Below are 19,207 nucleotides of genomic sequence, written 5' to 3' on the forward strand. Positions count from 1 at the left end.
GTTGTGAGATTTCCGGAAAGGCTGTCGTTATTCAAGCTCATCCTGTTATTTTTGCCTCTCATACAGACGGTTTAAACTACTTTAGAATTGGTTATCTTTCATGACCTCCGTCATATATTAATACATATAATATGCTATCACACACTTATTATGAACACTATCACAGCAAATCAATATTAAATACTACCACTTTAAACTAAATTTACCATTCATTCATTCACACACACTCACATACATACAGGACAGCGTATTGACATGGGTGAAAAATAGTTTTAAAGGGAACCATCTAACTACAATTTGGTGAACATTTATTACATCTATTGAGGAATTAAACACAGAATTTGATAAACATTCAATAAGTATATATTTATATGGATCACTTCACATACGAAATTTCATAATAGTAATGTAGTAGTATATACAACTATATATATACGTCAATAAGTATAGCATACAATATGATGGGTGGAAAGAAAAAAAATTAAAATGAGGATTAGTAATGAGTCTTTATCTCATTTATGAGCATTTTAAAAGTAATTTTAGACGATTTCTCTCTCGTAAGTTCATACTAGCTATTATGTTATATGTATTGTCGAAGCATACTTTCTGGTGTCCACATCTTCCGCCTTATCGCATTTCTCATATTCACACACGAGGATGTATATATGTTAATCATAACGAACACCTATTCGGTTCGTAAATGTATTTATCAATACACTTTTCCCATTTCTGGGGTTAAAAGATCAAAGTCTCGTCACTAATATCATGGTGACTATAGTACTTATTCCATCATTGGCTTATTATCACATTTACTATCTCTCAATAAATATCGATTTGTGTTACTAATTACACACATTTATCATTGATTTGAACTATAAAAGAATTTCCAAGTTCAAATGGACTTTAGTTTTTTATTGTAACAGAACTCCTAAGGTAGAAACACTGGTGAAGTTTGAGGATTCGTATGGGAGGGATGGTAATCGAACTGTAGTTCTAAAAAAGGATTTTAGTTTACTAATTTGAGGGTTGATTTAAGGACGCATTAGGGTTACGATGACCTGCCTAAATCCCATGTTACATGCAGTTGGTATGTTACCGACAATGTTAGTTGTTACATATACTACTGAATAACATTACAGGGTTTGGAGAGAATATCTAACATGCGGCGGTAGTTTCTAACACGTATGTTGTATATTTAACTGATATTTCGCAACTATGGCAACCAAGAACTGTTCGGGGTAACGTACGATGACCCTTTACACATATTTGTCGACACCATTAAACATTATACATTTTACTTCAATATTATATTCATCTTCCACGAATATTCATCTCTCAACCTACATATATATTCAATAATTATTTAATCTTTCAGAAATAATAAACACTTCTGACCAGAGTATATACACTTGTTTATTAAAAAACTAAATTCCAGTGTAACAGTTTCAACAACGTAACGTTGTCTTCATCAGACACCAACTGCTGTATGGTGATATATACTGTATGGTGATATATAAATACTTTCTTCATTTCAGCAAGTTCATTCATAATTTATATAATGAATTTCTTATCATCGACATCTCCTTTAGCCTACACAGCATAATCATGGACTTAAAACAAAACTTTCCTTTCACTTCCGACGTCCCTTCTTCCTTCCCCATTCGTTTATTTCTTTCCTACTTCCCTAGAAATGTGATCGTCGAGAGACGTCATCTTTCATACGCTACAGGCTTAAAAGGTGATATATACTGAAATCCCAGAAATATATTAATATTTCTTATTCCATTCTAAAGCTTTAGAGTATAAGCACATTTTTGTTCAGCTCCGGTATCACAGACAATTATCAAACACTCATCATACGTATGCTCATTAGGATCTAGTTTTGTTTTATAAAATATGTTGTGTAATGATATTTTTCTCTTTCCAGATCATATGTGGCGTTCACCGAGAGAAACAGAATAATGGGAAATGCGGCAAAAAGTCAAATTATAACTAATGTAAAGAACACCATATTCGGATTCAAAAGACTTATCGGAAGAAGCTACGAAGACTGCCATGTTCAGAAAGACGAAATACCTTTCTTACCGTTCGACATTTTAAAACAAGAAAACGGCAGCATAGGAATCAAGGTATGTTTGATTAGATTTTTAACAATACTAGAAACGGTCTATAGCACAACCGTGTATTTTGTTTGAAGTATGTAATTTGTTAAATAACAAACAAATTATAGGGTATGAATATTGTGACTAGTGTTTTGAAAGCTTGGAAAACATCCGAAAATTTTGGGTAAAAATCCAGTTTTTTACCGCTTTTTTCCGAGCTTGAAAAGAAACGGAAAATTTGGTAAAAATTGAAAGTTTCATATATTTTACTACATTTTGCTTTTAAACTGAAAACTATTTTATATTTACTACTTTACAGTTAAGATTATTGAGCACTTATGTATCTTGTATTAGAATAGGGAAATTTTGTGGCAACAAATATATTTGCACCTATTAGAAATAAATTTTGAACCCATTAGAAAAAAATCTTTTATTCGGAAATATTTGCAAAAACCGGAAAATATAATATAAAAATTATTTCTTCGCCTGATGCTCATCTTATTTACTGTAACGTGATTGCAGCATATATAAACAACGTATTTCGCTAGCAGGAAAATACTTAAAGGAACAGGTTTTAATTTTACTTTTTAGTTTCCTGATTTCTCGTAAAAATCCCTCTTTATTATTTGATATTTTTCGAACAACTTGAAAAGAGAGATTATCTTATTTACAGATACACATATACACCGCACAAGTGCGTAAATTTGAGCATCGAGAAGTATATTAAAGAATTCAATATGTGAAATTTCCCTTTGTTATTATTAAAGACTAGCATTCTATCTCCCCCAAGTTGCGACGCTGAATTTGAATTTAAATGACATCGGAATGTTACTGTTCATCTCGACGACCCCAAAAAGTATGGATTCAACACTAATATCCGTCATTTTTTTAAAGCATATTTATATATCTCTCCCGCCCCAAGTTGCAGGCCTGAATTTGGATTTAAACGTCATCGAAAGTGTCACTGTTCACCTCAGCGACCCCGAAAACTATGAATTCGATATTAATATAGGATATTTTAGCTAAACCTGCCCCCTTCCTTCCTCCAAGTTGCATCTTTGAAGTAAAATGATATAAGCCACCCAAGGTCTGAACCTCATCTATGACGAAAAATTTTATCTAGATCGATCTGGTGGTTCAAGAGTGGTTAAGTTACGTATATAGTTACCTTCATATTATATATATATATATATATATATATATATATATATATATATATATATATATATATATATATATATATTCTTACGGACGATTACCATTGTTGCACCCATGATATTCCATAGGATTGTGGCAACCACTAGAAAACGCGGAGTATATTTACTTCTAGGTGCGAATATTGTCAATTTCACATATTGTCAGACTAAAAATCCGTTTGGATTTTTCAAATTTTCAGAAAAGTCTTCATCTTCATCCCATAGGTAAACTGGAATCTGTACATGTTATATGATTATGAAACCCTAAATATACTCTCCCACAAATTTTACTTCATTATCATTATGAAAACATTCAATGCACAGGGGTACCAACAGGACCAACGAGAGCGGTCGCTTGCCCCGAAGCTGAGCAATCCCGGGCCCCTTACATGCTCCCTTATGACTTTTTACGTACTTACCACTTAGGACAGAGGTAAACTAAAATGGACATTAAGGCTTATTTTGAACTCTTTATTAGATTAATTCGTTTAATTTACATTTTAAGCAGTATTGGTACATCTACAAATAAGTGAAAAATAAGAACTCTGAGCCCAGCCGAAACTGTTCGCCGAAACAAAACCTCATTAATTCACTATTTATGATATTCTTTACTTGTTGGTTCTAAGATTTTTGAAGGCTTCAAAACTAAGATGAATGAAAAAATAATATATTTAATATAATGGTATCAAAATACAGAAAAAAGTAACTTATCTAATTGTAATAGCAAAGGTTCTCCCCCAATGCTCAATCAAATGTTCAAAACAAAATAATTTGTGAAACAAAATAATTTCAAAATAAAATAAGGAAATACAAAACAACGTATTAAATAGTTAATAAAAGTTGAGAAAGTAATGTTCTCAACCATCCAACCCACCCTGTACTATGAATATCTTTGCACAAATGTTGCTATAAATAATTATATAGAAGTAAGCTATGCAGTTAGTCTTCCTTATCTAGATACATGAAGCATTAGGCCTCATTTAGTTATTTCAATGAAATATTGCTCAAATTAATTAAAGTGTGATTAATAATATGATATTAATAGTAATTGTCTGAAAGAAATTTATTACATCTATTACTACTAGACAACTGTTACAGTTACCATTTATCCTTTTCTACGTATAGTTAGAACAAATTTCCCTTTCTAGCCTTTTTTTAGAGCGAATTCATCAATGATAGCATCCAGGTTGGTACACTTCACAAGTTCTATCTCTACTGGCAACACGCCTAAGCTTGATAATCTGTCTTGACACATTGTAAAGCGTGAATTTTTTTTTTTTTTTTTTTTTACTCGAACACAGAGAAAGAGCGCTGTGCACTAGCAACGGTAGCAGGGATTGTGGCGAATATATGAAGGGTCACTGCCAGATTTGGAAATAAAGTTTCTAGATTCAAAGTTTTGATGTTATTTAGGGGATCCCATGGTAAAAGCGTTCTCACCAAAATTGGCCGAATATATCAATTTCAGGCTATGCAGTTAATCAGAAAGATCATCTAAATCTTTTGGGTATCGCTGGACTAGTGCAGCTGCTTGTTCTTGGATCTGGTCACCTATCATTTCTTTGCAAGACCACCGTACACAAACATTGTTACGCAAAGAGCTCACTGATTGGAAGCGAACTGACATATCTCCTATGACACTGTTCAGGGTAACATTAAGAACTTCACGCTTAAAAATTGTTTTTGGATCAGGATCATAATCTGCATTATCGCCGTCTTCTTCATCAGCTAGTCTCTTTCGTTTCTTTCCTTTCTTCTGTTCTTCTTGAAGATGTTGGAGTCAACCTATGTTTTCAGCTACTACCAGAGCTTCACTAAATATCGGATTCCATCCTTCATTACGAATCATCTTCAAATTTTCTAATAAAGAAGTTTCTCATCTTCGACAGATTCGCGGCCTTCTTTGAAACGCTTGAACCATTCAAATATTCTTGCTTGACTCAATGGACTCTCACCAAAATTTTATTTCTGTATGCGGTGGGTTTCGGAAGCAGCTTTCTTCAACTGGACACAGAACTTGATGTAAATCAGGTGCTTCGTAACGTCAGCCATTTGACAAATCGCAGAAATACTGACATACGTTCTGACACGCACAACTACAATACACAACTGAATGCGCCAAAGATGACACAACTTTGTTGTGCAGTTGCTAATACATGTACCTTGAAGCATCTAGCGGCGGAATGTAGTACTGCTGCTGGTTTGCTCGTTAAAAATAATTCTTGAATATTTTAGGTGACACCTCGTAAGACCATTTTTTCACATATACAAAAATACAACTATTTTAAAGGATCAAAAAGTAAAGCTGGCAATTTACATATCTTGATGTTTTACTTTATTATATTGTCTTTCTGTGTGGCTGTATATACGCAGTTGCTGTCTGATTTTATATGAACATGTTTCACAATTATAAAATGTCTCTTTCGTGCCCCATGTTTCCTTGTATCACTACACACATCACATTCTACATATTTTGCACTAGTCTCATACAAAAAAGCATCTTTCGTTCAACTCTTACCCTTTCTCGATACTTAACGACATAGCCCTAGTTCTTCTTTTTATGTTCCGCACGTCGCCTGTGAGCTAAACTACGAGCTTCTTCTAAAACCTGGATGATTCAGAGGTTGTGTATTTGAAAGGTGGGTTTGTGACCTAGCCCCGCCGAGTGCGAATGTGTCAGAGTTTCAAAGCCGCATTTCAACAGCTTTTTAAAGATTAGTAGTGTGATAGCCTCAAGATAATTGAAAGACTTCTTTATAGTCTTTACCGTATAGACGTGGTGATGAACATGAAGAAAATGTTTCTATCCTTATTACGGTACGACGTCACTATTTTCTTCAAAAATTGCTGTGATTTTTCTTCAAGTCTACCATGCATGAAACTACTGTATTCAAATTAACGAATTTTCATGATTTTCTGGTTTTACATTTACATATTTTGAATAATTTCCACATCTTTTCCTTTCTTAGTTTGTGATTCTATGACAAGAAATAGAAATAGCTTCAAGAAAGGAAAAACCATTACCAGATTTAAACTCTGTGACCTAGTTGTTCACGATTGAATGATTGAAGTGAAAATTAAATCTTTAAGTTTTATGTCCCACCATTATGCAAGCTAGGCTAAAGGAGACGGTGATGATGAGAAATGAATGAAATAGTGGAATGAAGAAAGTGGGAGGAAACTGGAGAACCCAGAGGAAACCCACGCAGATGGTGTCTGTTCGCCACAAATCTCACTTGGCGCGAGCTGGAATCGAACCAAGGACTTCATGACCAGAGGTGAACGTTCTACCACGGAGCCACTGCGTCTCCCTTGAATGATTGAGTTAATGGTAGTTTTACATTCAGTAGATTTAGCAAAGTTGGTACACAAGACCCTTCTTCACCTGGAAACGAACTAATGTGCAGAAAAATTAACTTCGGTCGTGTATCTTTCTGGAACTCAACGTTCGAGCTCAATTTTCCGCAATATTTGCTAGAAATGTATTTCTTTATTTCTTCATTGCACGTTTCAACCAATTGATTGATAACATTAGCCAAATGGAATTAAAGGTGTACTTAAATAGCGCTATAGGGAAAATCATGTTCCCAAACTTCAATATACAGAAATAGTACATATAGCTTTCTTCTCAGCTACCTTGTTTTCATCTCGTACAATGAAACATAAGATTCAATTATGTAAACTTTCTTCGAAATATGTAAATCAGTAATATATTACTGTACGTTTTCTTTCGTAGGTCAAATATTTAGGATCGGAACAAATATTTACACCGGAGCAGATTACAGCCATGATGTTCAGGAAATTGAAGAAAATTGCATTGAATACTTTGAAGAAGGAGATAAAAGATTGCGTGATCTCGGTTAGTATATAATATTGGTTTCTGTGTTAGAGTTATAACATTTATGAAGTTCTACAGTAAGAATAATATAATATTCCAAAGATCTGGCAACAATAGATCTTTTAGATGTGACATATAAACGATATTAGTGGCAATTGTGGCGAGTGTTCTGACAAGCAGTGATGAAAATTTTCCGATTCATAAAAACATACTCCACTTATTCCTACATCGTTGTTTAGCCGTGATGTGAGGTGAAAAATTTTCATCTATATTTTCCGAAAAATTTTCCGTTGTTAACAAGTATCAGTGATGAAGTAACAATTCCTCAGTATTCATAAATTGATTAAATTCATATATAGAAATGTTAAAAATTGAAGATTGTTTAAAGAATTTGAAAATTTTCATGGCCCAGACAATTTTCAGTACTATGTGGGAACAAGTGAAACAATTTTTCATGAATCGAAGAATTCTCTGTCCTGTACAGTGATAAAAATTTTCCGGAAAATTTTGAAACGGAAGATTTTCCGATTCATGAAAACATACTCCATGTATTCCTACATCGTTGTTTAGCTGTGATGTGAGGTGGAAAATTTTCTTCTATATTTTTCCGGAAAATCTTCCGTTCTTAACAAATATTAGTGATCAAGTAACAATTCCTTAGTTTTCATAAAATTGATTGAATTTATGTATAGAAATGTTAAAAAGTGAAAAATCGTTCATGGCTCACAATTTTCAGTACTATGTAGGAATAAGTTAAATAATGTTTCATAAATCGAAATATTTTGTGTCTTGTATGGAAAAATTGAAGAACTTTTTATGAGTCGGAAACTTTTCATCATTTTGAAGCAAAAAGTAAAACAAGTTTTTGTGAACTGGAAACTTATTGCTCTGTAGGAACAAATGTAAGGAATTTTCATGAATTGGAAAATTTTCATCACGATGTAAAAACAAGTGAAAACGCTTTTCATAATCCGGACAGTTTTGGATATTATGTATAGTGATGTTAGGTAGAAAAATTTTTCGCTATATTTAACTGCACATTAAGATATAGAATTCCTATAGAGGAAAATTAGACAGCAACAAAGTATAATTTTCCAAGTAGATTTGGAAACCAGAAAATTTTCTAATATTTCAAGTTGGAAAGTAAAACTTTTCGTAGTGTTTTTTTTTTTCTCTCTCTCTCTATTATATCTACTTATTTATAAATGTTGCAGAATGTAAATCTCTAAAAGTAGTAAAGCTATGAGGAAACCGTCTTATGCGTATTAAACTGACGAAATCTAATATTGTAAGATCAAAGGTGGATTCTGAGGGAAGAATGTATTGACGTTTTTGAAGAAACATTCTTGAAACGAAGAATTGTTAAGTTCTCACTTCATGAAACTTTTTAAGATAATATTTATTACCAATAAATTTTACGGCTAAACAACGATGTAGGAATAAGTGGAGTATGCTTTTATGAATTGGAAAACATTCATGACTTTTAATAAATTGAAAGTTTAAATAGTAGAATGAGATATTTGTACTCTACGAACCCATGTTCTCTGCACTTTGCATACACTCCCCCACACACACACAGAGAGAGAGAGAGAGGAGTTGAATTGAGTTGATTTTGAGTTTAACGTCCCTTTCAGCAGCGAGACTATATAAGACGGGACCAACTGATTAACGTGAAATCCGAACTACATGAGCTCCCGCAGGGAATCGAAGCCAGACCTTCCATGCCAAAGGCGCGTATGCTAACTGCTTAGCAACGAAGGAGCTCGCAGTTGGAGATAAAGAAACACTGTGTAAAATTTACTTCCCAACTTAAAATATTAGAAAATTTCCGGTTCCCGAAAGCTAATTGGAAAATTATATGTTGTTGACTAAATTTCCTCTACAGAAATTCAATTTTGTTGCTGAATGTCCAGTGAAATATAGTGGAAAATTTTCTACCTAACATCACTATACATAATATGCAAAATTTTCCGGCTTATGAATTTCTTTTTCCACTTGTTTCTACATCGTGATGAAAATTTTCCGATCTATGAAAATTCCTTTCACTTGTTTCTACTGAGCAATAAAACTTTCCGATGCACAAAAAGTTGTTTTACTTTTTGCTTCAAAATGATGAAAAGTTTCCGACTCATAAAAAGTTCTTCAATTTTTCTATGTAAGACAGAAAATATTTCGATTCATGAAAAATGGTTTAATTTGTTCCTACATAGTACTGAAGATTGTGAGAGCCATGAAAATTTTCAGATTCTTTAAACGATCTTTCACATTTTTACTTTTCTGTACACGAATTGAACCAATTTTATGATTGCTGAGGAATTGTTACTTGATTACTAATATTTTTTTAGAACGGAAAATTTTCCGGAAAAATATAGCGGAAAATTTTCCGAAATGGAAAATTTTGCACCTCACACCAATAGTGACAAGTCATTGTCGTTGAATACACGCTTCAAGAACGTTTGCTTCTTATCCAAAAGTGTCACGTACAACTTCTTTCGTAAACACACAACATGCATTTCGCGAAAACTATGGGAGCGTATAGTAGCCCTTCTGTAGTTGCTATTCCAGAGGTAAAAGTGGATCTGAAAAGGCAGGGGGACGCACAACATCACGCTTGTTCCCCGTGCCTATCTTTGCCCATTGTATTTTATTTTAGAAAGTGGGAGAATGGCACAGATATTTTGTGGTAGTGGAGGACAGCGTCCCCCGTGTTCCCCATCACTTTTACCCCTGTAGCTATTCGTAAAATCGTTCAAAAAGGTTGAAAGGGAGTATACATTTTACAAGTGACTAGAAAAAAGAGGCGTCGAAATACAGGAAGTTTGCTGTACGTGAGAACTGTGGTGAAATGTGCTTATGGCCTTGAGGTCCGACCTTTTCATTTACTTTTGGAAGTTAAATTCATTCTTATTCCTTCAACACAGTCTGAGCGTACGGCTATTCGAGAATACGTTTTTGATGCGTCAACCCCGGCAGCGAACACGACCTAGGTGGCTAGTCGGTACTTTTACTTTCGCCAGAGTTTTAAAGCACACTGTGAGCCAGGTGTTCAGGTCTTCTTTTGCCAGGTCCAGGTCTATAATAGGAGAGTTCCAATACTTTGCACAAAGCATCTTCCAAGCAGCTATTTCTTGCTAAAATCCCCTTGCCTGGCAACACGTCTTTCCTTTTATCCCCACCTTTAAGACATCTTTTAAACAGCAGGCGGTCTATTGTTCCGAAACGCAGCAAGTACTCTCGAACTGACGTTTTCTCCGCGCTTTTATTGCTTTCGCGTTTGCAGCCCATTATGATTACCCATCCACATTTAATTGCATAGTCCAAGCGAACGCATGAGCAATAAAAACGTTTCGCGAACGCTTCAAATAGACGACCTGTAAGATAATTTTCCAAGTTGAATCTATTATAATGTCCAATAAATAAATGGTGGTTAGCGTCACCGCTGTGAGACCCTTCGAGCAGTGTCCCAGCTATGAGTGGGACGATCACCACTCTTCTCAAGAAATCCCGCGAGGGAACGTGTTGGAAATAACCTGTGAGAGAGATCGGCATTAGCGTTTATCGACTTTGTTAGTAAGGATCTTGGCCATATGTCCCGTAGGAATACCATGACTGAGAAATTTTCTTTCTGGATCCGATATTTACAATCAAAAACAATCAAAAAAATTGGGTAGACATTCAGAATTCAGGGAAGTTTCTTTATGACGTTATAAATATAGCCGCCAACGAATTTCGACTTACCAAATTTATAATTTTATAACTTCCTTACTATTGAAAATAAGAACTTTGTTCTTCTTTTATTTATCAAAGAATGTATTGGGCTTTTATTGTAATTATAAAGTTTTTCCGTCTATTTCCGCCATTTTCAAATATGGCCGCTCAAACTAGAGAAATTATCATCTTTACATTTTTTTTAAAAATTCTAATTCTTTGAAACGGCCATGTTTAAGGAAAAACATCACGAAACACAGGTTATGGGGCATTCCAATAGCTATCGAAAACGACTAGAATCATTGATGTATCTCAATCAATAACGGAGATATTCAGTTTTATGTTAGGTTAAGTGTAAAAATTTATTGAGTAAATTCGAAGTATTAGAATAGTATCCACAGATGTCTCCAATTCTTAGTGCATTATATGGCGTCGCATCCACTCATTACACGCCACCGTTTCGGCAACATCGTTATTTGGCGCCATCGATTCGTCACCGCAACTTTTTGGCGCTGTAAACTTTCAGAACCAGAGTTGAAAATGTCGAGAAGTAAGGTTAGCAGAAATGTTTAGAAATAGCCTTGAGAACGAGAAGCAAGGTAGGATAGGTTAGGTTGAGAATAGCTTTAAACGACTAAGCTGGAAAACTCGAAAATTAAAGTTATGTTGTATTCGAAATGTTTAAAATAGTAATAATTTCAAATCTTCCTAAATGCTTTTTCATCTTAGTTACCTTAGAATTTCGACTATAATTCCTAAAAAAATACACTGGGCTTCGAAACATAGCGTACCCATACCTTATTGTGTAGTTTGGCATAACTTTCATTTATTTCTGTAAAATAACAAGCTATTTAGCATAAACTACTCACTTCATATTCTCTCAGGTCTATATTAACATTATTGTACTGGAGTTAGAAATTTGTTTTGATATTTACTAAAAGTACTATTTCCATTTCTAGGATAATGACCAGATGCGTAATTTATGTTTAATATTATTTATTCAGCAAATATACATTCCAATAATACTAATTATAATTTTTCATTTGTTCAGGCTATATGAAATATTGAAGTTGAAACGGTCAGAAATATCCTGTACCATAGCATCAAAACCCTAATCATCTCAATCATTAGTTGGAATTAAATTGGCGGCAGAAAGAATGAAATATTATCAGACTAGTACCCATATTGACATTAACAAATATATTATCTTTTAACAAGCTACAAAAGAAAAAAAAAAACATGTACGTCAGTCGTTGGAAGGAAAAATATTCTTCATACTGCTGAAATAAGGGAAGCTGTAGTTTATCAAAGAATTTCTGCATTACAAGCAGGAATAAGAGTTTATTTATCATTGCACTAATACGTTACAAACAGTACAGTTTAAAGAAGACATTGCTGATGTTAGAAGAAAGTTTAATTGAAGAAGGGAAAGAAGATAATGATGGACTTAATAATATTGATCAGGAAAGGAAAAATTTCGGTCAGATTTCACATCCCGAGAAAAGCCATCCAAAATATAAATTAATTGGAAATAAATTGTTTACAGTGTTTTTATAAGAAACTTGGCCATATATAAAAAAATATCGTATTTGTGAAAGTTCCAGAGCGTCAGTATTTCCTGAAGCAACCTTATGTATGGAAGTTGATGTATATGCTTGGAACGTGAAAAATGTGAAGCGACTTGTAAGATGAAACATCTGTTTTTATACCTGATACATTATTTTCTAATCCGGTCATAAGAAAGTGAACCTATTTTTTTTTTGTTCTCCCATGATGAGTGTTGGTCGGTTAGCTGAAGCCATATGAAATACCAGTGCACAAGTGTAGGAAGAGATGGAGAAGTATTGATTCGTGAGTCTATTTTAAATTTTGAATTTGGTTTGGACGGTAGAATTGGTAATTTTGAACATTTTAAACAATTCTGAACATCAATAATGTATGGTCTTTAATATATTTTCACAAAGTTCGTTACTGTTGCAAAACAACAAGCAGAAAGGAAACTTCGAATGATACCGACACCTCTTTGTAGTGCATTTTTGGTTGCAGTTACATGTAACAATGATATCTTGAGAAATTGGATTTAATTGAGAGTCAGGTACCAATTGGTCCGTCCTAATCGAGAATCAATCCGTATTTTTCTGGTAACACCGTGATACTTTTATGAAGCATTGGATGATATGTGTATACCATAAAGAATGCGCACTTCAGATGATCCTGTATGGAAGAACTTGGTGGTAGATGAAAAAGGCTTTGTTCCTTACTGAGTCATAATCGCTGCCCTGAGATCATTGAAATTTGATAGTGAATACCGTACTTGAAAACTACTGCCAGCTAGTCTTCTGCTGCTAGTAAAGTTTGATCATCTGCTGGCACATGATGTAAAAGTTCTGTTAAGTATCATTGTGATTGTGCTTTTAAGGCTGATAATTTAGTTCCAATTTTACTAGTAACATGTAATCCTGTCAGAAAATTGTTGCAGGAATAACATTATTAAGTTCTCCTAATTTATCTGAAAAACTGTGAATGAGTAAACTTTCTTGTCGAAATTTTGTAAGCCACAGTTTCTTTTAACCCTACAGACTCGAAATCCTTAAGAAAATGAAGAAATAGTACCAAAACATCTGTATCATTTGGTGTTAGAATTTCTTGCTCAAAATCTTCTTTTGCGGCATGAAAAAAGTGAGGAATCATTTTCAAACCAGGCTCTTCAATATTTTTTATCAGCTCCTCATCCGATAATTCTAAGCACTTTTCTGACTCAATTCTCATAGCTGTTGTAATTCTTGCACGTGTATTATTTTGTAACTGTAATAAATTTTGTAAAAATATATCCAAGACCATAGATTATTGATGTCAAGGATTGTTTAAAATTTTCAGCATTTCCATTTAAAATAGACTCACGAATCAATACTTTTGCATCTCTCGCTACAGTTGTGCACTGGTGCTTCGTATTGCTCCAGCTAACTGATCAACATTTAGTTTGGAAGAATAAACAAAACTAAGTTCATTTTCTTTGTAACCGGATTAGAAAATTGTGTATCAGGTCCAGAAACGTTTAGCAGCTAAAAGTTTACCTCCATTATTGCTTACCTTTATTTCTCCTTTCTGGTTTATGTAATTACGTATTTCAGATAGTGCCAAACCATTATCTTTATCTAGAATATCTGTAATCAATACAAAACCATCTTGCAACATTTCTTTGTTGATTACCTTTACTGACTTTTCTTTATTTTCACTTTCTGCTTTCTTCTGTACTTTATATGGTAAGTTTCAAGACATAACTTGTGATAGAAGAGGTCAGCTCCAAAAACAGATGTTCATCTTCCCAATGGCAACAGATGTTTCATCTTCCAAATATATACATCATCATTCATATTTAAAGTTGCTTCAAGAAATACTGAAGATCTGGAACTTTCACATATACGATATTTTTCTTTATATCGCCACGTTTCTTATAACCATACATTAAACAATTCATTTTGAATGGATTTATACTTTGTGATGTTTTTTCTCGAGATGTGCTATCTGATCGAAATTTTTCCATTCCTGCTCAATATTATAAAGTCTATCATTATCTTCTTTTCGTTCTTCAATTAAACTTTCCTCTAACTTCAGCAATGTCTTCATTAAAGTGTACTGTTTGTAACATGTATTAGTGCAAAGATAGTTAAACTCTATTCCTGCTTGGAGGCGCGGTGGTTCAGTGGTAGAACGTTCACCTCAGGTGCTTGGGTCCCTGGTTCGATCCCAGCTCGAGCCGTATGGACTTTGTGGTGGACAAACACCGTGCTCGTGGGTTTTCTCTGGGTTCTCCCGTTTCCTCCCACTTTCTTCATTCCACCATTTCACTCATCCCTCATCATCACCGTCTCCTTTAGCCTAACCGGCATAACCGTGGAACGTATAACTTAACGATTTCATTTCATTTCATTTTCTATTCCTGCTTGTAATCAGAAATTCTTTGATAAACTACATCTTCCCTTATTTCAGCAGTATGAAGAATATTTTTCCTTCCAACGACTGACGTACATGTTTTTTTCTTTTGTAGCTTGTTAACAGATAATATATTTGTTAATGTCAATATGGGTACTAGTCTGATGATATTTCATTCTTTCTGCTACGAATTTAATTCCAACTAATGATTGAGATGAATAGGGTTTTGATGCTATGGTACAGGATATTTCTGACCGTTTCAACTTCAATATTTCATATACACTGAAACAAAGAAAAACTATAATTAGTGTTATTGGAATATATATTAGCTGAATAAATAATAATAAACATAAATTACGCATCTGGTCATTATCCTAGAAATGGAAATAGTACTTTTTGTAAATATCAAAACAAATTTCTAACTCCAGTAACAATAATGTTAATATAGACCTGAGAGAATATGAAGTGATTCGTTTATAATGAATAGCGTGTTATTTTAAAGAAAATAATAATATTATGTCAAACTACTCAATAAGGTATGGGTACGCTACGCTTCGAAGCCCAGTGTAATTTGTTAGGAATTACAGTCGAAATTCTAAGTTAGCTAAGGTGAAAAGGTACTTAAAAATATTTGAAGTGGTTAGTATTTTAAGCATTCCGAATACAACCTAACTTTGACTTTCCAGTTTTCCAGCTTAGTTGTTAAAGCTATTCTCAACCTAACCTATCCTACATTGCTTTTCGTTCTCAAGACAAATCTATTTCTAAACATTTCTGCTAACTTTACTTCTCGAGATTTTCAGCTCTGGCACCGGAAGTTCACGGCGTCAAAAAGTTATGGTGACGAATTGATGGCGCCAAATAACGATGTCGCCAAAACGGTGGCGCGCGTAATGAGTGGATCCGATGGCATATAATGCACTAAGAATTCGAGACATCTTTGGATGCAATTCTAATACTTCGAACTAACTGAAGAAATTTTTACACTTAACCTAACATGAAACTGAGTATCTCCGTTATTGATTGAGATATATCAGTGATTCTGGTCGTTTTCGATAGCTATTGAAATGCCCCATAACGTTTTTTTGGGGGGATGTTTTTCCTTAAACATAGTCGTTTCAAAGTTATTTGCTATAGAAATTTAAAAAAAATAATGTGAAAATTATCATTTCTCTAGTTTGAGCGACCTATTTAAAAGTAGCGGCAACAGACGGCAAACTTTTATAATAACAATAAAAGCCCAATATATTCTCTGATAAATCAAAGAATAACGAAGTTCTTGTTTTCAATAGTAATGAAGTTATACAATTTTAAATTTGGTAAGTCGAAATTCGTTGGCGGCCATATTTATGACGTCATAATAAAAATTCCTGGAATTCGGAATGTCTACCGAAGTTCTTTTTTTTATTTTACTTAATTTTGATTGTAGATACCGGATGAGGAGAGAACAGCTGTCACACATGCCATTCCTACGGGATCTATAGCCAGGACCTTTACTATTGTTTCCACGGTTCACCTCGAGTTTATGACTGCCTTGGACTTCGATTCAATATGTCAAACATATAAAAGGCAAGAATATATATGGTCCCATTTCGTACCAGTTTTTTTGCGGACGGCTACACAAGTCAAAAGTACTTCACCTAACACAAACTAGAACCCCCTTTTTAGCATTGCGTTGACTTAATCTTTTACGAAATGAGACTCATGGCCTTCATTACAATTGAATAGAAAGGAGTTTGGTTTTGAGTTATTGTGAGTGCCTATTTTTTAAACATTTGCGAACATGTAAGAAACTTTCTAAGTGGTCGGCGAATGTGATTGAACTGAATGATATACACACACGATGCAAAAACATAAAACATTTATATGCGACTTTACTGCGATACATGCGTTTTTATAAAGTTTAACAAAAAGAACTGAGCTATTGAGAAAACAAAATATTCATCTTCCCCATCGGATCGCGCGCAGTTGAAACAATTAAATCACACTACGCCGAATTATGATCAGCAATGAGTCACATACGTGAATTTGATTATGAAAATTGCGATTCGGATCTAATAAAATTGGGTTTCGGGCCGGTGGCCTACAATTATGATTAAATTCATGGGACTTTTGTTGTTGTTGTGTTTCTGTACTAAAGTATTTATGTCTACTGAAAATCTGTTTCTCATTTTGCAAAAGCAGATGTAGGCCTACATCTGATGTCACACGTGCTGCAAGGGAGTCATGCGAACATTGTCTGCGTGCAGAAGAGACTGTGTATGAATTGTTAGATATTAATTTCTTGCAGGGCGACGATAAGGAAAAACAATGCTTAAAAGTACTCTGCTATAAAAATTTGGATACATTTACAGTTCAGATGAATACTAGTTTTCGTGTTTTGTTCTTTTTGAAATTTGTAGAACTACCGTAATTGCGGGCTACTTGGACCCTTAAGGGGCTACTTGGACTCATACCAAAAACTCGTTTAAAGTCCCATATGCAATGCAATAATGAGTGAGTTCAGAGTTAGATCCGTTAGATGGGATCATAATGGAGGCGTACACACATTTGAAACTAGTTCTGTGGTAGGCTACGATTAAGTAGCATTGGTAAGAAAGGTCTTTGACTAAAAGAGTGTATTTATTGAGCGCCGAACTTTTATGTGTGGACACTATTTGCAAGGAAGTGGAACCAATGCTAAGTAAACACATAAGTAGTTACATATAGGTTAATGAAACTGACATGGTAAACTTTCTCATATACAATAAGATGTGTGCGTAATTAGATTATACAGTATATGAAGTGTGTATATATGACCTGGAAAACATGGATGTTTTGTCCCACATCTTTTGTTATCTTTATCCCACCCCATCCTTTGTTATCTTTATCAATGAAAAATAAAGGCCTGTTGTCACTTGTCACACAAGTAAGGACTTTTCATTGTTTCCTTAAGGAGACCGGTACAAAATGGTACATCAATATAAAAGATTGCCTGCAGGTCGAAAATATGCTGATTTTTCATAACAGCTTGAAGAATATTTACCAGCAATTCAGTCGGGGAAAATGTCGCGAAAAGAAACAGAAGCTCACTTCAAGACAAGTCGTTCCCCCATAGAAAGAAGATTAAAGAACAGGTCAAGGCAGAATCCGGGTCATCTGAAAGTGTTCACTGAAGAAGAAGAATTAGCCTTCGCTAGTCATCTTGATAAAGTTTGTGATTTCGGATTCCTCGTTAATTAACTTGATTTCAGATTTATTGTGAAGTCCTATTTTGCCATGCATTTGAGAACTGTCATTGCTTTCTAAGACAATCTTCCCAGTCGAGATTGAGTGAAGTTATTTTAGAAAATACACCTCCAGTCAACGACTAGATTCGCTGCTAATATAGATATTGCTCGTGCAGCTGTAGAAGAAAATGTAATCAGCTATTACAGTCATTATATTTGATAGTACCTCTTAACACGTTCTCTTTGTGGTTTGCAGTAAATAAAAAGTGTTGTTCTTGGAACACCTACGTCCTACTTAGTCTCAGAGCAGATTTCAATGGTTTTCTGTAGGAAAATATGGGGGTGGGTTCAAGTAGCCCGAACGCGAGTCTTACTTGGACCCATTTTTTTACAATAATCGCCTGTGCTTTGTTTTCAATATATATAAAACTAAAACTGTCCTCGATATGTAAAATAAAGCCTGTAGTTCGACTTAATATGGGTTATGACAATAACTTTTGAGTTTTCGTGGATGAAAACAGACCGAAAGAACGAATTTGTTGCAAAATTGGGTCCAAGTAGCCCGCATCTACGGTACTTGATTATAAACAGTTTCAGGATTACGAAACTGATATTTCTTAGAAAAAAAAAACTTTAAAAATCTTCATTGTATCACATTTTCGACGTTGATGGGGTACGAGCTGAACGAACAGTCATTTCGTAGGACGACACTAAACAACTTAGAGCTATTAATTTACTTCAATGCATCACATCAAATGATCTCCAATAAGTGCAATAAGTGTACACACAATATCTTCGCTTGTCACATGTGCGGCTGAGTATTCCAGCTACTACAGTTTCATGTGAGATAAGCATGGATACTTTGAAGAGAATTAAAATATTCTGGAGGAATACATTGAATAACGACAGACTTATTGCGTTAGGTGCAATTTCTATAGAAATGGACTCTTAAGTGTATTAGCCACGGTTCCGGCTTTCAAACAAGAAAGTAATGAACGTATTTGATGAAAAGAAAGCCAGCAATTGGAATTAATGTATAAGTGTATAAGTAACCCAAGTATTATTATTATTATTATTATTATTATTATTATTATTATTATTATTAGTAGTAGTAGTAGTAGTAGTAGTAGTAGTAGTAGTAGCATTAGTAGTATCGTAACTTTGGACCTACCCTGTTGAAATTATCACCCTTCGCTACTACGTAAGGGTGTTGCAGAAGTT

General features: G+C 34.2%; 1 protein-coding gene across 2 annotated transcripts in view; it reads left to right on the forward strand.

Moving 5' to 3' along the window:
* The window catches only part of LOC145680969 (heat shock 70 kDa protein 4L-like), a 331,629-nt gene that overhangs the window by 61,139 nt on the left and 251,283 nt on the right, over nt 1–19,207 (forward strand). For both annotated transcript variants that reach the window (XM_081752187.1, XM_081752188.1), the window contains exons 2-3: nt 1,928–2,129; nt 7,035–7,157. In XM_081752187.1, the coding sequence (XP_081608313.1) occupies nt 1,928–2,129; nt 7,035–7,157 (325 nt within the window). The remainder of the gene's footprint in view (nt 1–1,927; nt 2,130–7,034; nt 7,158–19,207) is intronic.

This window comes from Thermobia domestica, chromosome 3, assembly GCF_964235325.1.
Source record: "Thermobia domestica chromosome 3, izTheDome1.hap1.1, whole genome shotgun sequence".
NCBI lineage: Eukaryota > Metazoa > Arthropoda > Insecta > Zygentoma > Lepismatidae > Thermobia > Thermobia domestica.